Source organism: Buteo buteo, chromosome 16 (assembly GCF_964188355.1).
Source record: "Buteo buteo chromosome 16, bButBut1.hap1.1, whole genome shotgun sequence".
NCBI classification, from domain to species: domain Eukaryota; kingdom Metazoa; phylum Chordata; class Aves; order Accipitriformes; family Accipitridae; genus Buteo; species Buteo buteo.
The window spans coordinates 29,031,834-29,058,149 of NC_134186.1; the positions used below are offsets into that span (position 1 = coordinate 29,031,834).

The following is a 26,316-nucleotide window of genomic DNA, read 5'->3' on the forward strand; positions in this document are numbered from 1 at the left end:
TGTGCCTGCTCTAAACTATGGCTGAGGCTGGACAGAAGCACAGCAGCACCCGGGGTTGGAGGCATTTCTCGCGTTCGCTGGAGGAGGTGGCCTCTTACCCGATGCCTAAGCTCCCTCCTCCAACAAGATACAATAGTCGGCGAGAGAGCAAATAAGCATTGTGAATTAAAACATTTGGTGGTTAACCATATGGGTTCCTTTGCCTGCTTTTCCAGACCAGGTCAGAACGGAGTGCTGTCCGAAGGTGAGACAAACGCGGGGCTGAGCTGCTGGAAGCCAGCGCTGCTCCAGTTCTAGGATTTGATCATGGAACAGTTAGGGAGTGCAGCCGGTATCCTAAAACCTTTGTATGTGAAATCTGCTTAGAATCAGCCAGCGCTTCTACAGAAAGGAGTAATGAGCCTTCCGCTTGTTAATGCAAAATGGAAAAGGCAAAGCTGTGGGTCATAACTGCCTTGCCCTGGAGAGCAGCCAGACACGAGAGAGACAGCAGTGAAAACGCTCTTCTGTTGGTTTTGCTCTTGCAACGCAACACCTCGTATAACCTAATGACAGGGATTATTTTATTACAAAGTGCCCCCCAGCAAAGGAAAGATGGCACTGTGCTATGTGTTCATAGAAGCGTCGTCCTAAGCAGGAGATCTGTAGCTGAGCCTGCTGTCAGCAGAAGGAACAGGTCTCCTGCGACGAAAGGAAACTGGTAAATCTGACAGCATTCGAGCTGGTAACTCAGCGTGACAAAATAGAGCAAAACAATGCTAATTTCAGGCAGAATACCAAAATATCCTTTTTAAGCCTAACACTAAGAAGTGAGGTGACAATTCTGCAAAAAAAAAAGGGGGGGGAGGGGGGAAGGGGGAAAAAGAGGGTGAAAGGGGTGGAAGGGGCAAAAAGGGGGGAAAGGGGGGAAGGGGGTAAAAAAGGGGGGAAGGGGAAAAGGGGGAAAAGGGGGAAAGAGGGGGAAGGGGAAGGGGAAAGGGGGGAAGGGGGAAAAAGGGGGAGAAAAGAGGAAAAGGGGGGAAGGGGGAAAAGGGGAGGAAAGGGGAAAAAGGGGGGAAGGGGAAAAAGGGGGGAAGGGGAAAAAGGGGGGGAAGGGAAAAAAGGGGGGAAGGGAAAAAAGGGGGGAAAGGGGAAAAAAGGGGGGAAAGGGGAAAAAAGGGGGGAAAGGGAAAAAGGGGGGAAAGGGAAAAAGGGGGGGAAAGGGAAAAAGGGGGGGAAAGGGAAAAAGGGGGGGAAGGGGGAAAGGGGGAAGGGAAAAAGGGGGGGAAGGGAAAAGGGGGGAAGGGAAAAGGGGGGGAAAGGGAAAAAGGGGGGAAAGGGAAAAGGGGGGGAAAGGGAAAAGGGGGGGAAAGGGAAAAGGGGGGGAAAGGGAAAAGGGGGGGAAGGGAAAAGGGGGGGAAAGGGAAAAAGGGAAAAAAGAAAAACTACAAAAGGGGAAAAAGGAAAAAAGGAAAAGAGTGAGGAGGAAAAAAGGAAAAAAGGGGGAAGGAAAAAAGAAAAAACGGAAAAAAGAAAAAAGAAATAGGGAAAAAGGGGGAAAGGGGGAAGGGGAAAAAAGGGGGGAGCAAGGGGAAAAAAAAGGAAAAAGGGTGGGGGGGAGCTTTTCAAAGCGGGAGGCAGAGCGGCTCGGAGGGTAGGCGGAGGGGGGGGGACGCCCGCCCCCCCCCGCGGCGGCGGCTTTTCCCTTCGAAAGATCCGTCCGGGCCAATGGGCGGGGGCGGGCGGGGCGGGCGCGGTGCGGGGCGGGCGGGGATTGGTGCGGGGCGGGGCGGGCGCGGTGCGGGGCGGGCGGGGATTGGTGCGGGAGCTCTGCTGATCCCGGCGGGGACCGCGGCGGGCCCGGGGATGCTGAGGGGAGGGGGGCGGGGGGGGGGGGCGGTGGAAGGGGCCGAGCTTCCCAGAGAGCGGGGTTATGTGTGAGGAGCGAGCGGCTCAGTGCGGGGAGAGCGGCCTCGGGGGGGGGAGAGCTCCCAGGCAGCCGGGGACAAAGAGGGGGGGGGACATGAGCCAGGGGCGAGGGAGAGAGCGGGGGATCAGCTAAATCCCCTCCGGCACGGCCCCGAGAAGCGCAGGGGGCAGGTTGTGTGACCCCCCCACCCCGGACCCCGAGAAGACGAAGCAGCCGTCGGCCCCATGGGGAAAGGGGGTGAGAAAGGAGGGGAGTCGGGGGAGGCGGAGGCGCAAACCCGCTCCTACACCTGGGAGGAGATCCAGAAGCACGACCGGCGGACGGACAAGTGGCTGGTGATAGAGCGCAAGGTTTATAATGTCACCCAGTGGGCCCACAGGCACCCGGGGGGTCACCGAGTGATCAGCCACTGCGCCGGCGAAGATGCCACGGTAAGGACCCCCAAAACGGACAAACCCCGGGGGCCGCGGCCCGGCTCCCGCCAGCAACCTCTGGACAGGTCGTTGCCTTCCCGGCGCTCGCCGAGAAGCCAGCCGGCTTTCGGGCCAGCCGGCCGCCTGCCTCTCTTTCTCCCTCCCCATCTCTCTCACCGCCCGCTGGGTACCCAGCTCATCCCTTTCGCCGCTTGCGGGGAGCCCAAAGGTCGGGCCGAATTGGCGCGACTCCTCAAAGGTCGGGCCGAATTGGCGCGACTCCTCGGCGGGCCGCTCCGGCGAGCCGCGGCCCGATCGGAAGCATCTGGAAGGACGGTTGGTAGAGATCGCTCGGCTCCGCTTTTAAGTCCTGCTGGTTTGTCTTTGTCTCTTGTTTGCGCCGTGCCTGGAGCTCTGAATTCATGAGCAGAGCAAAGCCTTCCCCTCTCCAGGGCACAGCTTGTGACACGCAGGCACGGCGGCCAAGCGCAAGAAAGGGTTAACCAGAGGCCAGTCCGCGTTTCAAAGTTGCTTCTGTGAGGAGGGCGAGAGCGTGAGGCTTTAAAACAAGGAGCTCTTTAGCGTTTTTCCCCCACGAGAGAATTCTCTAGAGAATTTAGTTACAGGTTTCTACAGAAAAGAAAAAAAAAAAAAAGAAAACCATTTGCTGCTGCTACAGCTGCCTCTGCGCTTCATGGCTGGGTTCAGCTACGTCTCATGTTTCAGCAATTTTAAAAAAAACAAACCAAAAAAACCCAACCGACCAAAACCAAAACAAACAAACAAAAAAACCAACTTGAAAAAGGAACAAATTGCCTCAGGGACTGTTGTCTGCAGTTTCCCTCAAAGCCACCTTCTTCAGAAGTGCATCCAGAGAGCATGTTCTCTCCCCAGGGGGTTAGCCCATAGTTAATAAAATTTAAACTGCCTCAGAGCTTTTCCGAATATGTGCATGGTAAGCGGCAGGAGAGACCAAGCTGTAACATTAACTGTTCGTCTCCCACGGCTCTTAACACCTTAGCAAGGAGGAGGCGGCTCTGTGTGTGGCGGAATTAACTGGCAAGAATTGCTAACCTTTCCTTTCCATCAGCCTCCATTTGCCTATGGTCCGTGGCTATTTTCTGTTCTTTTCCTTGAAGCACTGAGATGTGTTTTAGCGTTCCTGTCCCCTTCCGATAAATCCTCTTGAATGAATAGCTTTCTCCCTCAAAAAGATGGGCCAGGTTTTACTTTCAGCTGCTTAAATGCAGGCCTGCTGAAACCAGAGGAGTTTGACTCCTATGCCCAAGAATTTAACTCCAATAGCTCCACTAGAAACCAAAAAGCATCTGCTATTGCATTTGGCTGGAATCCTTACAAGGGAGAATGAAACACAGGTTTGTGATTCTATTACTGCTGGTCCTCCTGCCTCCCCAGCGTACATAGCATCCCACTATAGTCAGATCACGCTCCATGAAGGCATGGTCTTAAGAATGCTCTGAAATTGTTCATCACCCCTCTGAGCAGTAAAACAGAATGGGCATCTGGTTTCCAGCTTCCCTGTGGTGAGTAACAGTTTACTGCCAAAAAAATTGCTCTCTCATTCAGGGTGAGAAAGCCTTCGCCTTGACCTTGTCAAAGCTTAACTAGCAATTTTTGTTCTGTGTTGCAAGGTATCGCAACTGGAAGAGTTTAGGAGGAGGAAAAGGCAATGATAAAAATTCAGTTTAACGTGTTTCCATTCCTAGTTCGTACACGGCTTCTGTCTTTCTCAGCCTCTCCTTAGCACCACATGTAATTAGGACCTCCAGTCCAGCAAGCATGCGCCAAAGGAACCTCAGCATCTTGTCCATTTATCCTGGACCAATCCTCTAGAGGATCACGTGTATCCATCTACCGCAAGCTGCCCACTGACACGCTCGCTGAGCTCCACATCTATACTGGGCCACTCTAAAGATACCCTGTGTGGTGATGTGTGAGCTAATCCACCTCAGGATGCTCACAAGACAGCTAGCTGATGCTAGTCAGGTTAGGAATGCCCAGGCTAGCTTACGCATGAATTGCCCCTACAGGTACTAACAACACTGAGCATTCATTCATTTTAGGCCATACTTTAACAGGCTGAGACAGCATAGTCGTCTGGGACAACCTGTTCTGGTATCACATCATGAGCAGTTGCCTTCAGAAAATGAAGGGGAGGGTATGCAAGGGCACCGCGTGGTGTCCCTGTTTCAGAGATACTCAAGGATGCGAAAGAACATCCTGGTACTGACTGCACTAAGCACTTCCAATGCGCAGGTACAGTTCATACCTCAATAATACGAAGCTTTTTTTCACCAAAAGCAGCTGGAATAATTCCCGCTTGCCCACCTCCCGTAAGACACTTCAGCTTATTTGGCCAGTAGACCACAAAGTTGGGACATCAGGTGTAAATACCACAAGGCACTTCCCAGAGACTATCTTTTTGCCTTTTGCTTTTTATCTCCTCTAGTACAGAACTGAGGACAATTCCAAAATTCAGGTACTATTTTACATTCGGGACCTAGTAGTAAAGGAGAGGCATGAGATGTAGCTACTAAAAAAGCAATCCTTCCATCACTAGCTTTCTGTCTGATGATGGTAAGAGTATTCAGGAGATGTTATTCTCTCTCCTGCGCAGGGGCTATACTGAAAAAGCCCATTCTTTGCTTATGCCAATGACATATACGGTTATTACTTCTCACTGAAGGGAAAACTTTCCTGCTGCCAGTATTTCCTTCATGGCATAGGCTTGCAATAGCAGTGAAGTGGAAGATAGGTAGTGCAGTTTTGAGTAACAACTTTGTTTTGACATGCCTGATTGCATTTCTGACCAGTTCCAACCTTTACTTTTCATCCTATCCAGAAAGAAGCGAGGCTATTAAGTTCAGAGGCAGAGAAGTCCCCATGGAAAAGTCATGACAAAGCATTTATAAGCATGTTTAGAAAACAGACTACTGGCAGGGAAGCCCCAGGGAGACAAAAATACCTTCTAGGTGGTCAGGCAGAAGCTGCTGTTCTGAGTCACCCCGCAATTAATACAACACAAATGGGCAAGATCTCCAGCACAGTGATCAGGTGGTACCCAGTCAGAGCTCCAAAGACTTTTATTTCCCCATTAGTGTAAACAATATTGAGTCAATATTCTTTAATGCTGCTTATGTGTTCACCCTCTCCCTCTTTCCCCTTCTTCCCCCCCTCTTTTTGCCCAAAATTGCAAAACCTTGCAGCACATACAGTCAGCTCTTCACTTCCCCACTCATTCTGCTCTTCCCTCCTCTTTCACAGCATCTGCAAATTGTACCAGGAAAGGAAACTAGCAACCAGACTTAACATTTCAGTGATGCATTTATGGGTCCAAGAGCTGAAAATGCTACAATAACTGAAACACTAGTAAAAAAGGCTTAAGGCTGGTCTGCTACCAGTTGTAACCTTGGGCAAGTCAGTCCTTTAGTGTAGCATCCCCGCTTTAGAAGGGAGAGGACAGTATTTCTTAACCTCCGGCGGGCTGTGAGGATAACACCAGAGAGGGTGAAATTCGCATAAATTATGGTAAAGCAAATTAAATTCCTCAAAGTAGAGAAGGAAGCTGATGATTCAGGACAAGTATTTCTTGGGGAAATGCAAGGGGAAACTAAATGGTCTGCAGCACAGGGTTCTAGAAACAGCTTTGCTGGTCCTAGGGTTTTACCTTTATTTTGGCACCGATAGAGCAACACCAGTGGCTTAACCCAATGGAGTCAAAAAGCACTGGTCTCAGTCCTGCTGGGGTAAGTTTTGCCAGTGATGCAGTCCTCATGAGTGGACCTGGACAAATTGATCCAAACTTCTCCCTGTGGTAACAGGAATCACTTTGCCCCTGAAATTAGTTACAAAAGGGGATAGTTTGGGTACTGGCGTGAGACCTGAGCTGCAAATAACTAGGAAATTCTGGTACTTTGCAGAAAAAGTGCACCTCAGTTTCATTTCTGGCATTTCAGTTTGCCTCCTCCACTGAAATGACTCCCCCCCCCCCCCTTACTTCTTCCCCCATAGCCTCTGGCATTTTATGGCTTTTATAATCTTTAAATAATTCCACAGATTTTTATTTTTCTCCTGCACCTGTAGCTAGCTCTTCTCCCCCCCCCCCACCCCCCTGCCAATGCTGCATCTCTTACTTCTCATATATCATTTCTTTAACTTCAAGTTCAATGGCTCAGATCAGCTTTCACTCTCCCTCCTTATATGCCTCTCACAGCAAAATTTCTATGGTCAGAGCATTATTTTGAAGCTCAATCCAAAGTCTTGGAATTAGGTTAAAGTTTCTGTTGATTTTGGTGGACTTTGGGACCAAGGTTGTTGGCTGGTATTTTTGAACACCAGAGCTAGACTTTTGATGGAGGTCAGCTCCCAGTAGGGTCAGCTGGACCCAGTGAGCACTTTCCAGCCTGCTCTTTCTGTTTAGAAATGAGATTTTAGTTGGTCCCTACTATTGTTATGCAATGGGACAAGTGTGGAAAGGCTGAAGTGTGGTACTCCTGACTTCTATTTTTGACTGTTTTTTCTGTACCAGTCTTAGCACTTCATGTGATTACATCTTTACAGCTCTCCTAGGTGATTTTCTAGAGTTAACTCCAGTTCTGCACAGTAAGAAAAAGGCAAGGGCAGAGTAAGAGTTTCTGACCTTGGTCAACTTTCTGACCTTAGCACTATATTTGGGGTTAAAATTCAAGCCATGTCACGTGAAAGGAGGAGTGTGCAAGTTCTCACTACTAGCAGCAGATGCATCAGATACACGTGCCCATCAGGCACCTGTAGGACAGAGGTAGACAAGCACATCTGGAAAGGGGAAGGAGTAGAGAAAGAGAAGAGCCAGGCAAACTCATGAATGCCAGGATCAAAAAGCCTCTACAAACAAGGCATTGTCCTTCCATATTAGAAGTCTTGAAAATATGTATGAAAAATAATACTCGAGCTGGGTTTCCTGCTTTTCCAGCCTCAGGAGTATACGGGGTAGGATTTATTTCACAAGTTTCATCAACATTGAGTTTCATCCCTCAGTTAGATTCTGTTGCTGAAACTTAGCAAGCTATTTATGTCTATTAGCACATGTTGGAGAGACTTCAGTAAAATGTACCCAACACTCAAGGCAGGTACTGAATAGAAAATATACCAGCCATCCTGCAAAAGATTAATGGGCCTCTTATAGGGACAAGCAGCTGCATACCACAGCACAGTAGAAATGACAAGAAGTCGTATCAGATGTATTGATAACTATAATCTCTTCAAGACTGCTAATCTGCTTAGCATATTTCAGAGTAATGAATAAAGTTGCTTTTTGGTGTAGGTCCCTTTTTGAATGGGGTCCTAGCCACTGCAAAGTTTGATAGCAAGCACTTTAAAGCAATTGCTTAAAGTTCTGGTACACAACGGTATTTTTGATTTGGCTCCTTTCTAAGACATTTTACTTGGACTTGCATGGAGATAGAGTTGCCTCTATATCTAGAATATGGTTCTATAATAAAGAAGAGCTACAGTACCATTCAGTTACTCGTCTTACAGAACAAAAAGAGAAAGGCAGTCTCCAAAATGAAGAGTCACCACTTTTTCCTCAGCTGTGGTAGCGCTGGGATCTTTCCTCAGCTGCGATAGTGCTGGGATCTACAGGTCCAGCCAAAACATTCAGTAATATTTTTTGTATCTACAGTCATGTCCAGATTCAGTCACCCCCTCTCTTGAATAGCCTCCGGGCAGCAGACTTCCAAAGGGTATTTATATCCTAGAGGGGATTTGCACAAATTCCTCTCTGCCTAACTTCTAAGGGAATTAATAGGATTTAGGTATTTAGTTGCTTAGAAAAAATTTCTTGAGGTGCCTTTCACTGTGTGTCTAGATAGCAGCCCAGATCTCACCATTCGCTTGCGACTAGATAAGCAAATTCATCAGCCTCTAGTAAAAATACTGCACTGAAGAGTGATCGCAGAGGTGGGAGTCAGCCTGGCATCCCTATTCCACAGTAACATGGGGGGACGACTGCAGAGGAGGACAGTGCTGGAGATGGACGGGAATGACACAAAGAGTAGGAAGCAACAGCTTCCTCCTGAATCTCACACAGTTCCTCGTATTTCCACTCCAGGATGCATTCAAGGCCTTCCATATCAATCCCACCTTGGTGCAAAAGTTTCTCAAGCCATTACTTATCGGAGAGCTTGCTCCAGGGGAACCTAGCCAGGACCGAGATAAAAACGTGAGTATTTGTTTCTGAGCTGGGGTTTATGATGGGTATGTTCCACCTTTTTTTTTCCTCTCGGGATGTCCTCCAGGTCAAAGGCAGGCAGACTATAAAGGTCTCTTCAGTACAGGCAGCTTCAAAAGGGGAGAATACTCAGTATCTGAAGCAATGTGCACATCCCAGTATAGATTAAAATGTGTGTGGGAGGGAGATGACGCATTCAGACTGGCTGTACAAACCTTTCCTTTCCCACAGAGCCACCAACAGCTCTGCCTATGGTAATCACGTCCTATTTCTAGCAGCACATTCCCGGTGCCCAGGCTGGACTGGTCCCATGCTGAAGGGAAATGTGAACTGGCACATATGGACTGGGAAAAGTGCACCAGCTCTTGTGACCGGTGTCCCTTCTGCTATTCCTTCTCCGGTGACCAAGCTCTAAAACGTGCGTCATCACTTGCCTGTTACAGGGGAAGGAGTGGGAAAAGAATTCTGAAAAGGCTTCCAAACAAATTGCTTACCACCTCAGCAAGACTTGACTCCCTTTCACTGTTTGCTGTGCAGCTCCCTTTGACAGATTACTCCCAGGGAAACACCTCTCTGAGACTCAAACGGGCTCATCCTGCTGAGCCCAGTACCAGCAAAGCTCTGGAGAGCGGCCACGTTGGTGCCATGCATGGCACGAGCAGCAGGCACCTATGGGTGAGGTGAACCAGATGTCTCATTTTGGGAACTGTTGTTAAGGAGCAGCAACCCAGCAAGTCCCTTTTCCCCCCAGCCGGCATCCCCAGGGCAGCTCTGTATCCCTCCCAGACAGTCCATTCATTCATTATTCAGGCACAGCGCACGGCATGACTAGCTCTTGCCGCGAAACTCAATCCTGTCCCGTTGTTTGTGACTGGCCATGATTATGATATATCTGTATCACTCACAATAGAAGAGACAATGCTAACCCGCATTAACCCGGGAATGCTCTTCACGAATGATTGCACGGTAGCTGACCCACATATTAAGTAGACAACGGGTGCTCTGATATTGGGTGCTCATCGTGAGAGCTCTGGAATTATGCATAAGTAATAGGACTGAATTAGCTCCTTCTCCAGCTGCCTCTTTAATACTTGTAAAGCTCGTTCAGATGAGAGCCATCACCTGAGGTAACTCTCAAGAGAGCCAGGTAGTGCTGCTGATTCACAGCAGCAGGCTTGAATTACTTTCCTAGCTCAAGGTGCAAAAGGTCAGGACATGGGCTCAGACCAGCCAGGATGTTTATTCATAGGAAAGTGCTATGAAAAGCTAGAATACAGGGCGAATATGGAGGCAGGTCCTTCCTTACTTCTGGAGTAGCCAACCAATGCAAGAAACAGCCAGGGTCCTTAGTATGGAACTCAGCCTTCCTTCCTTAGACTCATTCAGACTTACTTATAAGCTTCACACCCTGTCTTGCATGTCTATTCTGCAGTCCCAGCTGGTGGAGGATTTCCGGACCCTGAGGAAGACAGCAGAGGACATGAACTTGTTCAGAGCAAATCCTTTGTTCTTCTCTCTTTACTTCGGCCATATAATTGCAATGGAAGTTTTGGCTTGGTTAATGGTTTCATACTTCGGTACTGGCTGGATCACCACTCTCATCCTTGCCTGCGTCCTTACAACTTCCCAGGTGAGAAGTGGTAGGCACAGAGCATATTGGCTATGCAAATCACTCAGAGGAAGGCCAGTGCGTGCTGAACTTTTCATATTAGATTAATTACCAGCGCAAAACATTCACACCAGTGAAAAATATTCACAGCATACCTGCCACGGTGGTGCCTTCTGGCCACCCCTACTCACTGCTGATCATGGCTCACATGTTTTTCTCATCAATTTGACCTTTCCTTCCACATGTTGGTGACCTTGGTAGTGTTAGGTTTGCGGTTGGACTCGATGATCTTAAGGGTCTTTTCCAACCTGAATGATTCTATGATTCTATCCTCTCACTTCAGTTAATTCCCTCCCTTCCTCACGCTCACAACTTGCCTTCTATCTCCATTTCCTTTTGTGCTTAACTCTGATTTCCAACAGCTTCTTAACTGCTTGATTTCCCTTCATCCCAGACCCAGGCAGGGTGGCTGCAACATGATTTTGGACACCTCTCTGTCTTTAAGAAGTCTTCCTGGAACCACATCGTTCACAAGTTTATCATTGGACACCTGAAGGTAAAGGACATTGTGGACCCAGGGCACTGCGGAGACAACTGCAGTCACTTTGACTATGTTAAAGTAGGAAACTGCAGCTCTAAGCCTTCCCACAGTGAGCAGATGCACAGAGAAGTTAGTGACCGTTGCACGTGAAGCAGTGGTGCAGAAGCGATAAGAGACTGTAACCATAGCTGTTACAGAAGACAGTAGTTCCACAAGCTTCAGTGGAACCGCACCAATTTATAGCAGCTGAGGACGAAGCTTATTAAATTGCATAAACCCCTATTTTAATATCCTGTCATATTTTCACCATGCACTCCACTAAGGTATAATATTTTTCAAATGTCCCATCCTGCTACATCCCATCCATTCAAGATGCCTTCAGAACTTCTGTTCTGGGCAAGGTCCAGTACAGTCCAGGCAGTTCGGCATCCACCTGCAGCAGGAACGTATAGAGGGTGGGACATAGCTTTGCCCATTCTCCCCAACCCGCTTCATCTTGCCTGATTCCTCACAGGCAGTAGAGGGAAACCAGTATAATAATCAGTAAGGCAGCAAGAGGATTTGGTGGTGGACTTGGTAGTGTTGGGTTAACTGTTGGACTCGATGATCTTAGAGGTCTTTTCCAACCTAAATGATTCCATGATTCAGCTACTAATAACAACTTCACATGTGGGAAGGCATGGTGACATGCAACTCACTGAGAGTATATTTATTCCCTGTTCTTTCAATAAGGATGATCCTTACCAAGGGCAAACCAGCCCTCTGAAACCAGCAGTCTCATAGCAACTGACAGCTTAGCCACTTACTGCTTATTGCTATTTCAAAAGCAAATAACAGTTTGGCCATAATCTGAGTTGCACTGGTTTAGTTTATATAAATGAATGGGTAATCCTACCATTAGAGGAACTGCAGTTTCCCAAGGATGAACTCCTTGTTCTTGTATCTGCCCAGGGTGCCTCTGCAAACTGGTGGAACCATCGTCACTTCCAACACCATGCCAAGCCCAATATATTCAAGAAGGACCCAGATGTGAACATGCTGCATATTTTTGTCCTCGGAGATACACAGCCTGTTGAGGTAAGGCAAAGTGTCTAAAACATGGAAAACCATTGTCCTGAAGGGCTTCAGAGAATGCTTGTGCAAAACCAGGAGCTGGCTGGTATTGGTAGACATGACTTACACAGTCAAGACTTCCAGGAATGCTAAAAAAAGGAAATGCTTCATCCAGGGATTTCATCTGGCTGTGTTGTCTGACAGGAGTTTGGCCATCTCACCCTCCCAAACCTTGGGTGGAAGAGCAAGATTGACTACATAATTCCCTATCCATTTCCTATGCCGACCACAGGAGAAAGTGTTTTGGGGTAGCTTGGGAAAAGCAATGAAGATGGGTTTGGAAAGAAAGGAGAAAGTCGTTAAAGTCAACTTTGTCCTACTGGCTTGAAATATCAACAGGAGGGGAAAATCTGGTGTTCCTCAGTACTTCATCAAGAACATTTCAAAACTGATCTTCCATTTCCACAGAAAATATCTTCCAAAATTAGTCAGTCCAGCTGCCCCCCAGACAATCTCTATAAGGTCCTCTCCATTGAAGCATTTTCCATGCAGTTGAGGGGATGTTGCTTGCATAAACAATACTTTCTTACATTAACTATGTACTGACATGCTGCACATGAAATAACAGGCTATGTTAAGGGACATTAATTCAATCTGTCCTTCTAGAGCCAAAGTATTTACTGTCTGCTGTATAAAAACCTACACAAAGGACTTAAACCACATACCATCCTTGGTCTTTTTTACAATGGAACAAAGATTTCTACTTTTAAAAACAAAAACAAACCAAAGAAAACAAACAAACAAACATCTGCAGCAAGTACAACACAGGGGAATACAACATTAAAAAGTTAATTGTTTCTCAACCAGCTTTTATACTATTGAGGATGTAACTCCGGACACATGAAGGGGACATACGTACTGGTATGTGGACATGTATAGAGAATGTCTTGCACACACAGAATTTTCCAAAGGCAGAAGGGCTCTTATATATGACTGAAATGAAAGCCTTCTCCTGGGGTATAAAAAAGCCATTATCTAGAAGTTGTAAATCGGTATCACGCTCTTAAATGTGTGGGTACAACCCACTGGGAAATCTTGTGCCTGCTGGCTGCGTTTAAAAGCAGACCGTGGTTCTAATACTTAAAGGGAAAACTAAGAATGTAAACATGTACGACAACAAGGAAAACTGGATCTCCCTCCTACAAAATAGCTGAAATACTAGGCCAGCATCAGTCTGTCCCATACTCTTTCACACTTGTATATAATCCTTTTCCAGGTGATGCTAAGCACACAGCCTTTCAGAGCTCAGACCAGAGTGAATGATGCGGCTGATTTATTGGTGCTACAAGACTTACCTTCATTGGGAAGTTGCTATGCTGGAAGCAAAAATGAAAGTTCACAGCAATCCAGATTCTCCATGCATTAGCTGCTTGTGTGAACACTCCTGGAGCTCAAAAAAGACACTTCTGTAGAGCTCTAGATATTTCACTAGGGAGATGAGGTTAGGAGACCTGGTGCTCTTGGCTCCCTCTTTTCACTGAAAAGAAATGGGCACCTGCAAAAAATGTAACAACCCAAGGTCCAAACCTGTTTTTGGAGAAATTTCTCTGCATCTGCTTTCTGTAGGTGGACCATAGTAATACAGGAATTGGTGCAGAATAGCTCTCAGTGACAGTACTCATATTTCCTATCACTTACATGTCAAACTAGTGACACACCATTACAGATTTAAGCACATCTGTGTGACTTGCTGTAGTAACAGCTAAGGACCACACTAGCTTTCCCACTGTTGGTAAAGTAAGCTTTTACAAGATCCGGCTAATGGCAGGAGTTCATGGGGACCGATGGCTGCAGAAGTCAAAAAGGATCAATGATTGGGACATTTTGCACGGAAGACTACCCAAGGACCGTTGTCTTGCACTGGCATCTTGTGTAGTGACTTACCAAAAGTCAGACTTTACGCCTATTGCATTTGTATTGGTAATGACAGAGCTGATAGCAGCTTTTGCCACAGCCACAGGCATGGCAGAAGGTGGAGAAATGCATTAAAATGCCATCAGGCTCTCAAGTAAGTAAAAATTATCTGAATATCAAGCCAGAAGACTTGAAAAAGGAATTTACACCTAGCACAATTACAAAGTCAAATATTTAACCATACCAAAACACTTTTTACCTGGTGGTAGGAATTCAGTCAAAACTCTCCAGTCAGTAAATAAAGAAGTATTGCAGAGAATCTTCTCTTGCATGTCAGTGTCATAATCCAAGCCTGAGTTTTTTCCTCTGTGTCCCGCAGTACGGCAAGAAGAAGCTGAAGTACCTACCTTACAACCACCAGCATGAGTACTTCTTCCTCAGTGAGTATCTGCCCTGCACTCTTCCTTTTCACCTGAATGCCAGTCCACCTTTCCAGCCCCTAATGTGTTAGCAGAGTGACTCTGTAAGTCTCAACTCATCCTTCCCGTTCTCAGGACCACCATCCCAAACAGGTGCAGGTCCCAAACTCAGTTCGGTAGATTCTCAATGACATCCAAGCATCTTGAACATTGCCAGCATAGTCATGTATAGCAAGGCAAACAACTGAGACTAGGAAATAATCTCTGTGTGAGGGGCTCCATGGAAAAAAAATGCATGTTGCCAGTCAATGCTCTTTGATAAGTCAAGATGAACGGGTGTGTAGCAGAGCCTCCTTCCTTCACAGAAAGGCAACCACCCCCCATCACCAGCACCTCACCTCTCTCACCAGTGCTAGGCAGATTTTCCCTAGAACCAGTCCTAAATCACTGGCTCACTCATGTCACGTGCCTTTCCACCCCTCTGATGGCCAAAACATTTCCCTTTGCTTTGCAGTCTTCCCGCCTCTGCTCATCCCTGTGTATTTCCAAATCCAAATCATCTCGACCATGATCAGGCGCAGGTTCTGGGCGGTGAGTGAAACGTTCCCTCGATCTTTGTGGGGTCCGGCTGGCTCGTAAGAAATCACACTTGAGTAGGGAGGGAGACCAGTGGGCAGGGATCGCACTTTGCTGTATTAATCACCCAGCGTCCCTAACATCACCAGCAAGGACACGTTATATGAGATAGGCAAAGTAATGCCTAATGTCTTCTCTCTTCCCCTAGGACCTAGCCTGGGCCATCAGCTACTACATGCGCTACTTCATCACATATATCCCATTCTATGGCGTTCTGGGATCCCTGTCTCTCCTCACTTTTGTCAGGTAGGAGATAAAGGGCATCCCTGCTGCTCTCCCCTCCCTCCAGTGCCAGATGAACCAAGCCTCAGCTCTGCTGTGCCCCTCAGGCTTTCCCTATTTTAGGTTTTCTGCAGCCATTGACCTCACCGTGTGTTATCTTGGCTGTTCCCACTGCTTCACTTTCCTCTTATCATCTCCCAGTTCTACCTCCCCACAACAGAGCTGGTTCTGGTGCTCAGCATCTTCACCTGCCTGCATCTTTCCTTGCCCTTGAGATGGTCCAGCCAAGATTCTCCTTTCTTTCTTCATTCCTTGTTCTCACACACTGCCCAATCCCAACACATTTATGCATTTTTTCCACTTTGGTCAAGGCTGGACCCTTCCAGAGTGCCTCAAGCCACCCTCTTCCCAGCTTACTGGGAAGGTAATTCATGAGCCCTCCCAAGCACTGTACGTCCTTCCCCTGTAAGTGAGATGCTCACCACTTCTCCCAGTGTGGAAGACTGCATGGCCTGTACACTGGCTAGTACCAAAGGATGGCATTTAGTCCCACAGTCAGCGTTAGTTTTAGGAAAACATTTCATCACAGTGAAAAACATTTTCTAAAAAAAAATTCTTTTTTTGAGTAAAAAGACATGGAAACAGATATACAAAAACCTTCACAATATTAGAACTTTTGACTCCACAAAATTTAATGTCACTGTTCATGACTTCAGTTTTCATAGTTTCAAAACACTTTGGACCTAAGGAAAAGAGGAGATTCAAAGACATACATTTGTGTAAGTACCTACCCAACCTTTTTGGTCTGAAATCAAGCTAAAAAACTTATGACAACCAACCCATTATTTCCAAAACTTCCATATTTTGATTAAGCTAAAAGTGCAAGAAGAAAGGCAAAATTTCAAATTCAGATCATCTGCTCTTTCAGAAAACAAGCCTAAAGCCTAGATCAAGGATGCTTCTGGACAACTACCTTGTCAACATGCATCTAAGTCTCAGCATAGAGAAATTACTTTGGGTAAAGAGAAGAAAGTGCATTTCCATAGACTACTGTACAGGTGCTAAAAATGCAGTTATATACTGTGAGCAATAAACAAGCCGCTCTAAAGCGATACCCAGCCCAGGGCAGAGTTGAGACATATGGCAAAGGTACTGAGAGAGCAAAGGGAAGCTGGGAGCTCCAGTGTGCTGACCCTGACACCCAGAAAGCTAACACCAATGGGCAGGTGGGTTTTGAAATGAATGTATATCCATCAAGCAACAGGAAAGATGAAAACAGTTCTGAGAGGTTCTAAATTGGGGCTTGGGTTTTTTTTTCAGGGGGTTGGATCACCTTTATTTACCGAAAGGCAAAAGTGGCACGAGAGATTAATCCACTTCCACGGAAGAAGAAGAGGGATAGCCCCGTAGGATGTCCTGCTTGTACTTAATCATAATTGCGTTAGTCCCAGAGGTATAGAGAAGGGAAGGGAAATTCATCACAGAAGTGATTCTCTCTGGTTTCCATAGAATTAGAGGCACTTACTTCAATACTTCAGAGAAATACTTTCCTCACAGGTTGCGTCTCCTGCTGCTCCTTGTAAACCCCACTCTATTTACCTCATATCCCGATCTGCAATATAAATTGTCATGCTTTTTGCCTGTTTGTTTTTGAAGGTTTCTGGAGAGTCACTGGTTTGTGTGGGTCACCCAGATGAATCACATTCCAATGGAAATTGATTGTGAGAAGCACAGAGACTGGCTTAGCTCTCAGGTAATTGGGAGGGGAAAGAATACCCCTGACTCACCCCAAAATGGATTAGAAATTTACTCAGCGAGCAGATGGCTTACCACTATCCCCAGGTACTAGTATATGGTCTCTGTCCATGACTGCTCCCATAAAGATGTTCTCCCCAGAGCCAGCAATGCTGAGTCAAGACACGGAAATCCCAACTTCTGTAATTAATTTGATGATCAAAAGGTTCCTTCAGATTTGAGGCAGTATCAGGTTCAAGAAGCATGATGTGGCTTTCCTCTGCGGTGTATTTTGGCGTATACATATACGCAAATAGAAAAGCCCCAGTGAAAACCCAAGCTGAAGAGAGAGCTCAATATATTTCTAAAGTTTCTATTTCAGCAATAAGGACTGAAATGAAAACCAGCTGCTTTCTACATCTTTTAATGCCTGGTCAGACAAATCCACACTGCTGAAAGGATACTTCTTATTTACAGTGGTCCAAGTACTTTTCAGTCCTAGAGGATAACGAGAGCAATTTTGACACTGCCTGTATGAATTCAGTATAACTAAGCTGAGAGAAGAAATCATCTTATGTGTTAATTAGTATAATTAGTATTTGTGGTTGTTAATGGAGCTGTGAATGTGAGCTTTCAATGTCTCACAGTCAATTTCTCTCCCTTGTGCTAAAAGCACTAAAGCACTTTAAAAAAAAAGTGCTGAAAGCACTATTCAGGAAAGCGCCTAAGCATTTGTTTTAAATTAAGCATGTGAATACATTCGCTGAAGTCATGGGAGTGCTCAGATCTTCACCTTAAGCTTTTGCTTAAGCACTTTATGCAACTGGAATTTGTAGCCAGAGAGAGGTTGTGAGAGAGCGAGATTTGGGGTGGGGGATTATAAGAGAGAGAGGTTGGGGGGAGACAGGGAGAATGTATATGATAGAGGGAGATAAGCCTCTCTGATGTGGTTTTATGATGCATCTTGGGGGGGTGAGGAGAGTATATGGCCTATGGTTATTATGTGGAAATCACAGCTTAGCCAGTTCAGAATGTAAGAGAATTTTAAGGACTACCTAATTTTACAATCATTAATAGCAAGAGTAGCTGAGAAATATTTCCGGAATATTCAGACCTTGCGCTTAAGGCAAACTGGGCAATAACAGGATGGGATGGGGAAAGCAGGCTTTCTGCATCCGTGCATTTTTCCTCCCCCATCTTCCACCCTGGTACTGTTGCTAACCAACTGATCTTCAACTGGAGAGGCTGAGGTTTAGGAGTCTATATTGGACTGATACGTGACTTGTCCCCATGTGTCCACAAACTGCCTCCTTACATTTTCCCCTTTCCCACCGGTCAAACCCCTGGAGATATGGTCAGCACAACAGCTTGTCAGTAAGCCCTGAAGGAGGATTTAAAGCCCCTCTTGCTGCAACCAGCTATCCCAGCACGGCAGTCTTCTGCGCTCCGACAGCTCAGTAGTGCAGTGAGACACCACAGGCAAGAGGAGCTTCGTTCTGCTTTTAGGGTGACACGTCGCTAATCTTCGCATCTGCTTTCTTGCCTTCACAGGTGGCAGCCACTTGCAATATCGAGCAGTCCTTTTTCAATGACTGGTTCACCGGGCACCTGAATTTTCAAATCGAGCACCAGTGAGTATGGACCCAGAATCATTTGGACATTACGGGGTTGTCACAACACCGGACTTGAGGGGAGGGAAAGTCTGCCAAAGGCGCATGTGTGGGATGGGGCAGGATCTTTGGAACACTACCATACGCCAAGGAAAGAGACTTGCAGACTGCTGGGGGTCATAGTCTGCTTCTACTACAGGCACAGCATCTTCCTCTCTTGCTACCAAATACTTCAGCTTTCACTCACACAGTTTTAATTTGAGGTTTAATTAGAAGTCAGTGGTACGTATCTACCAGTTATGATGGCTATGGACTCAAATCCTAAGCTAACTACTTGAACTTGAGTATCCATTTCAGAAATTTCCTCTCCTCTAAAGCACTTCAGTGTTTTATAGCATGTGACAGCTGTGTGGGACTGCATATGCTGCTGGGTACCAAGTTCCAGGAAAGATATTAAAACCAGAGCCATATGGACAGCCTGTTGCCAGTGACAACACAAAATGTAAAAGAGATGGCTTTTAGGGTAAAGCTGACTGGTTTGGAAGTCAGCTTAGGAAATCTCCATTGAACAACACAGGGCAAGGAGAGCCCAAATTCTTCTTTACCTGCTTCTGTGTTCCATGAGCTTCCAGAGGTGGGAAAGGGGGTCACTGGGAACTCAATTAGGCAAGAAACAATTAATATTGCCCCAAGGAAATGGGCAGCCATCTCAGCAGACTGAAGCCGTTTCCTCACTCCTGCTTCCCTTGAATTGCACTCTTAGCATCCTCTCCTGGTGAACTGACTTCCATTGTCTGTCTTGAACACAGCTTTGTTTTGAGGCATGGCGGAGTGGCAGGAGGATCAATGCATTCGGTTTTTACAATCCTCCTTGAAACAGAGGGCTGTAAAGCATGGATATCTCTCTGTGCCTCTCTTTCTTTTGTCTGCTTGTACAGCGTGAGGAGAAGGCATTAATAAGCCCCTAAGAGGAGGCAGATGGAGATGCCCATCCCTTGGGGTTAGTCTCTTGAGTTTTCTCAGGTTTGTTTTCTCTTTCTCTATTCAAGCCTTTTTCCAACAATGCCACGGCACAATTTCTGGAAGGTGAAACCTTTGGTGAAGTCATTGTGTGCCAAGTATGGAGTCCAATATGAAGAGAAGCCTCTTGGAAAAGCATTTGTAGACATCATTGGGTAAGGTCCTTCTGGTATCACCTGCAGCTTGCAATTCATTGTTACATGAACATCTTATATTTTCTAGTACAGAGAATTCAGCACACTATAGACCCTTCTATCGATATGTTGTAATCTGGTGTTGACTAGGTTAATAATTTTCATACCGCAGTCCAAGGAACACCTGCAGCAACATTGACCCCACAGCAGAAATGACACAGCTTCACTTAGTTAGTGGACTAATGCCAGGTGACAACAGATGGGAAACTGCTTCACCACATCATGGGGGAAGAAGCAACTGGCCCCCCAAGCAGCTTCTGCAACCAGAGCGCTGCTATCAAAGTACCCAATACTTCACATTTAGATGGGTACTAACCTGATCTAATAGGGACCTCTTTTAGAATACCTTTTTAAATGCTGTTCTGACAGCTGATGATTCTTGCTTTCGGGAGCTGGCAGCGCATCTTCAGGCTGCAAACTGAGATGAATCAAAGGGGTACGAGTCAGGTTACAGCCCGTGCCGTTTCCATTGGAGCCCTGCCAGCAGCGCAGGGATATTCCCTATAGACATAGTTGAAGCCTAGTCTAATGATCCTTGTTAGGCAGGCTCTGAGTTAACGTTTCTGTCTCAGTTACTCCAAGGGGAATAATTCATGACAGGGAACATGAGAAAGTATTCTGCAGGCCAGGGATCTCCACTCTCAAACCATTCTAAGCAAATGCAAATTAAAGCAGATTGACCCCAACATGCAGAAGGGTTGAAAACTGTTTCAAAACCTCCTTTAGTCCTCTTATCCAATTAGCGCAGGAAAATGCATGCAACTCTGAGACCCAGGGTGGGTGATGCCCAGCATCGCACCAGACAGAGCCCATGTCCCTACAGAAGTTCTCAGAAACCATCTCAGCAATTGCTTGCCCTCCCAATAGAAGGATCATCTCCCGTAAACCATATAAAGCTACATATCCAGCCTCCAGACTGCATTCTGTTTGTCAGAGGACTTTTAGGCCCAAACCAGCTCAGATCTGTCATGAAATATTTGCGGAGCTGATGCAAATGGGAAATTCTGCAGGAGAATTCCTGGGGGAAAGTGGGACAACTCCTTCAGAGGTGCAACGTGGTGAGCCCAGGCAATTCTGCTCTGCTGTTTATTCAGGGCCAGAGGGACTACAGATAACACGGTGGGCATCAGGTGAAGTTCTGGCTCGCTCTAGCTCTTCTTGCTATATCCGCTATACTGGGGAAAGACATTCAGTGTCCATTCATATTCAAATTCAGTAACAGGTTTCTTTGTAGGAAAAAAAAATGTCAGGGGCAAGATTCGCATGCCAAACAAACTTCTCTTTGGTTTTTTTCCACAGGTCCCTAAAGAAATCTGGAGATCTATGGCTGGATGCTTACCTCCATAAGTGAATATGAGTCTTAACGGGGAGGTGTGAGTGACCGGGAGGGATGGGGGGGTGTGCGGGACGGGGGGAAATCACACGTGTCTTTTACTCTCAGATTTCGGTTTATATCTACATGCACAGTTGGAGGGGAGTTTCCTCTCTTGTCAACTGCTACTGGTATGGGCTCAGGCAACCTCTTTAATACAGAGAGATTTAAAATGTGCTTCAGAGGATGAAAAGCAATGCCAGTATCGCACAAAACGGGAGGATGGAGAGAAGGAGTGTTTAAAAAAGGGGCACTAATATCTGACCTTGACCTTCCCTTCACAAGATTCATTCTCATTCCACCTAAACCACACAAGCCCCCGATTCACAGACAGATAAGACTTGTTAGGCTTCAATGAGTATTTGCAATCCAGCTTATTCCTCTTTCCCATGTTTGTGTAAAAGAGGAGCTCAGCACAGTTTCATTTTGTTATCAAGGAAAAAAAATAACGTGGTCTGGGATTGCCATTGCAACAGGGAGCTCAGGTGGGCTGCGATGCCTGCGATGCGGAATCGCATCCCATGGGGACCAGAAGCTGCTGTGCTGGGATGGGACTTTCAGCCCTGCCCAGAGCCCCGCTGTCTTGGGCTCCCTCCTTTCTCTCCCTCCTTTCGTTCTCTAGTCATAGCATCACTTACTTAGTAAAAGCAGTGATACTGATCCTGCACAACTAATGTCTAACCACCTCTCAGCAGGGTTAATATAGGTGTAATTTTATGACCGGCCCCTATTTCCAGGGGGCTGTGGAAGATCTTTGGGCTTATACAGCAAAATGTCTCCTTTAGGAGAGGGTCTATTTTCTCTTTAATGAGCAGTAGGTCTGGCACAGCATTATGGTTGTCAGTAACTTACATAAAAGACCAAAATAAGTCACATAAGCCAAACTGACTAATTGCTCGCGAGTGCCCCAGTGCAACCACAAATGGTCTTTTCACCAGAGCAGTTAGGCTCTGAAACACACAGTTCTGCCTGTCTGCACATGCCTGGCAGAAACCGAGCCTGTGTCTGCTTGTCAGAGGCCAGGAGCAATGGCACCATTTACCCTTCTGTTGGGGACAATCAGCAAAGAAAAAGAGTTCTCCCTGCAAAAGGAGGAGCTGCCCAAATCATTTGACCTGGCCCCTCGGCTCTTCGGGGAGGCAGCTGAAAACAGAATTGACCGGCCTGTGCTGGTGATAGGAAACCTTTTGGAGAACCCTCTTCCAAGTTGTCTAAAACTCCATTTTCTGCCCAACACCTCATTACCAAAATCCATTAATGGCTTATCAGGAGATACGGCTGAACAGCTTCCAGGTGCTTCTCTAACAGGCAACCTGATCCCAAATAAAACAAGGGCTTTAGATTCAGTTATAATACGACAGAAGAGACCTACCCTTTAGTTTATGATAAAGGGCCATGGTTTCAAAAGCAGTCTCCAGTTCCAACAGCTGTCTCGTTGCTCACTCAAAACACACAATAGGGATTGATACTCTAGTTATTAGGCAATGACTTTGCACGCCTCATTACTTTGCTCAGCTCTGAAACTGGATCTTCGCTATCAGATCCTTGACTGCTGACAGAGTCCCACAAAATCAGCAAGGTGTGTCATGAACAGAGACAACTCCAGGACTGTGGCCGGCCATTTCAAAAAATAAATGGATTCCCCCCCCGGCTCTTTGGAGAATAAGATGAGATTATATCTTTGCTTACAGATGGGAAATTCATAGGCAGGACTGCAACTTAAGCTAGCTAGTGGTACTTAAGGTTTGTAAAGGGCTTATTCTGGTGTTCTAGCCCACCCCTAAGCTAGCAATACCTGAATATCACTAGGAATGGTTAGGATGAAAAGCTACTGTCTCCAGGGTGTCTGAAGCTCGAACAGAGTTTGAGCAAATTTTATAGTTGATTTCTAATAGCATAAAAAATAACATCCTTCTGGATGCTGTAATTTCCCGGACAGGTAATAACGAGCTAGCCTGGGATAGCGGCTAACATTGTTATGACTGCCTTAATATATGCATTTCTTTCTGAATGTATCTCACTGTCTCTGCTTCAGCAAGGATAGCCACAAGCACACAGTAGCATCAGCAGTGCAATCTTTTAAATATTCAGCTTATTTTTCTGACAGTTCATATTTTTTCACCCTTCCAGTTCTTATTTCCAGAGCAAATATTTTCTCAATACAAGGATGCCTCTGCCTCCTTAGCCCTGTCCCCTCTTCCCTCTCTTACCTTTCTTCTTGGAAAACTGTTTGCTTTTTAACACCTAGAAAAACTGCAGAAAACTGGTAGCTCAGTCTTGGTAAATAGTCCTGCTTTAGCAGCTTGGCTTCCTTTTTGCCACTGACCAGGCTACTGGAAGGACTGTTTTTCTGCTAAAAACCCAAAGTACTGCCAACACAACAGCCTGGCCTAACAGGAGACAGCAGCTACTACTGACGATGGCTGAAAGAACTTGAAACATTCAAGGAGAGCAACCATGCTGCAATGATCTGCAGAAAAAAAGACCAGTTCCTAGGCAAACAGGCAATTCCCCCCCCCCCCCCCCGCCCCCAAGACCTTAGGAGAAGATACCAAAGGGAAGAAAGGGGGGAACAGAAGAGATCTCGATATTAAATCTTCCCCAGCTACTTGCTTCTTTCAGACTCTAGAAAAATTCCCTTTTCATGAAAAATGTTCAGTTGCTCAAATCCAGAAATAAAAATTGTGCAATGTTATAGTCAGAACTGATTTCCAAGTGTCTTGTCCTTGCTATTGCAAGAGAAAAAGGTCTGTTCTGCAAAGAACAGGTCACCAACCCTTTGTAACTAGCCGTGTATTTTTCTTATTCATTGAACTTACATGCGCAAAAAGTTTGTCTGGTGAAAATGCAAGATGCTGGTTACTTTTTCAGGCAGAGCCTCCCTGGCTCATATAGTTTCTTCTTCTCCCTCCAAAAAATCCCAGCCCTCTGTCTTGGAATTCAAGCTGTTTCGTACATGCCTTGATGTATAAGTTCTCCATCTTTTAACTGGAGCAGGTCAAACAGATCCCTGACAAAGAGCCCTGGAATTCTGAAGCAATCTGCTTTGTTATAGTTTTAAGTAGCACCAAAGTGAAATCAAGTTTACAGGAGATGTTCCAGAAGTTTCAGTAAAACTGCAAACTTAGGTGGAAATAAAGTTCACATGACCTTACTTGGCTTTGTCTCCAACCTGGGCAAAACGCAGCAATCAGTCACACATGAGAGTCCCTTGCAGCTTACAATTAGCCATCAAAGTGGTTCAAACACAGAAATTTAAGTACAGTTTTGCCCAGCTTCCTGAGGACTGTAACTAACTAGTTTCTCTGAAAATAATGAGGTGAAATGTTGTACAGTTTCTCTCTTGATAAAAGTCATTCATTTGCACTGTAATGAGACACAAACACACACACACAAAGTCTGTAAAACATGCTGGGAGCCTGCCAGGGTTAATTTAACTCAGCTAAACCACATCATTGGCTACACGAGCACTTGGCAACGGAGAGAGGAGAGAGGCCACGAGTTGGAAACACAGAGTTTGTGTCAGGGCAGATAATACAACAATAGGCAGGAAAGGACTGGCTTTGCTTCTCTTCAGTCGCTTGTTAGCAGGGACTGGATTAGAAGCTGGAGGACCAGGATGGTCAGAGACAGTTGGCAAGGAAATGCATTAACTGAAGCAAGTGCAGTGAAGGCAAGAGAAGCCGCTGGGCAGGAGAGAGGTGGGCACGTGTTTTGGGAGAAGTACAGAGATGGGAGAAATGTGGGGAGGGAACAGGCTGGGGAGGGATGCATGACAGAGTGGGAGAAATAATACCAAGGGGGTGGAGAGAGAAGAAAAAGCAACTTGAAATCAGGTGTCCCATTTTCTCCCATTCATCGCTAGCATCTGCCTGGGCAACAGCTTACGCTAGAGATCCGAGGCAAGAAAGGGCAGAGCACAGGCTCAAAGGAGACGGCAGAGGCTGGCAACATCGCTAGACATCTCGTGGTGAGCTGGATCTTGCATTGAGCTTGCCCCCCCCGAGCTCTGAGAGCAGGGACAGCACAGGGTAACACACAGTGCCCTTCAACAGTGCGTTTCAGTCCCCCCCCAAAAGCACGTGCTTCTCCTGTACTCTGGCTAAAGCAGGTTAAAGCTGTAGCCTAGACCTTCAGCAACAAAAATTAACTCCACTGAAGGCCGTGGGTCCGTGCCAGCTTTGTGAACTAACATGAAATCTAGCCCCACGATTCTAGGCAGAGGCACAATGGGAATTAGGGGATTTGCACTGAGATTTTTCCTTTAAGCATGGATTTGAGGAGTCTAAGATCCCAAATCATTACTGAAACTGGGCTTGGGAGGCTCAGAACACCAGCAGAGCCTCATCAGGACATATCTGCAGGCACCACCACTCCTTGCTACGGGGGCTGATCACACTGGCTGGATTTTAGGTCTTCATTATGACAAAGACATCCTTTTCTTTCTGTAACAAGTTGCCATGTCCTCACCATGGCCTCTTCTAGTAGATGCTTTCCTAAGAAAGCCTTCCTAACAAAGCCCTAACATTTCAAATGTTTTCTAGGAGTTGTTAAAATATCAAAATGACATTCCTTATAGAACAGCTCCCGATTATTTCATTCTTTAAAAACACAAAATATATCAGTAACTCAAACAGAACATTTTTTTCTTGTGTATTCTACCGCTCAATAAAATCATAACTATTTGTTGACGATAAACATGCTTTATGTGTTTTTTCCAGTCACATCCAGAGTCACTGCAGTGCTCGAAGAATCTGTTTCCTCTCGGAGCACCTGCAGTACAAACCCACTAGCAGGTAGCATGGAGAAGCCAACTAAGCTAGGTAGGACATTTCTAGGGCATGAATGTCACCATCCAGGTCTGGCTCTGAGATAAGAATATATGTTCAAATTCAGAATTCTTAAAGGGTCAGGGTAGGATTTGGCATAAGGGGTGATTCAAGTCTGAATTTCAACTTTAGTCTTGTAATTGCTGTTCTTACCAGTTCAAAATGAGATCCCAGACCACAGACTATAAGAACACGGTGGAAGCAAACTCTAGAAAAAGATTTGGGATCAGACTTATGGCTTCCCTTGTGTTTTTTTTATAGAGGAGCTGTTAGCTAGTGATTGTGAAAAGTCCTTTTTCCACTTCACAGGGTGAAATTAGTGAAATTACTTTTATAACATTGACTTTTATAGCATGGATAGATTTCTTTATCAGCCTTCACACAGCCCAGGAACAAAGGCACTGCTTATCCTCATCTTGGGAACGAGCACCAAAGAAAAGATCTTCCTGTAAAAAGACTCACTCAGACATTCAAACTCAGTCTCCAGGCCATTTGGGGAGGCAACTGAGAACAAAACCAATGTGAAAACTTCCATAGAAACTTCTTACAATTTGTCTAAACCTCAATTTTTGGCCCATTCATGGCTCATCCAGAGGTATGGTAAGCAGC

At 46.0% G+C, this 26,316-nt stretch overlaps 1 protein-coding gene across 1 annotated transcript; it reads left to right on the top strand.

Moving 5' to 3' along the window:
• The first annotated feature begins 2,133 nt into the window (after positions 1-2,133).
• FADS2 (fatty acid desaturase 2) lies at positions 2,134-25,635 on the top strand. The gene is made up of 12 exons (XM_075048321.1): positions 2,134-2,340; positions 8,435-8,545; positions 9,987-10,184; positions 10,618-10,719; positions 11,656-11,781; positions 14,051-14,111; positions 14,605-14,681; positions 14,875-14,972; positions 16,605-16,701; positions 18,234-18,313; positions 19,342-19,467; positions 20,806-25,635. The coding sequence occupies exons 1-12, from the start codon at positions 2,134-2,136 to the stop codon at positions 20,855-20,857; spliced, it is 1,335 nt and encodes a 444-aa protein (XP_074904422.1). The 3' UTR covers positions 20,858-25,635.
• Positions 25,636-26,316: the final 681 nt, after the last annotated feature.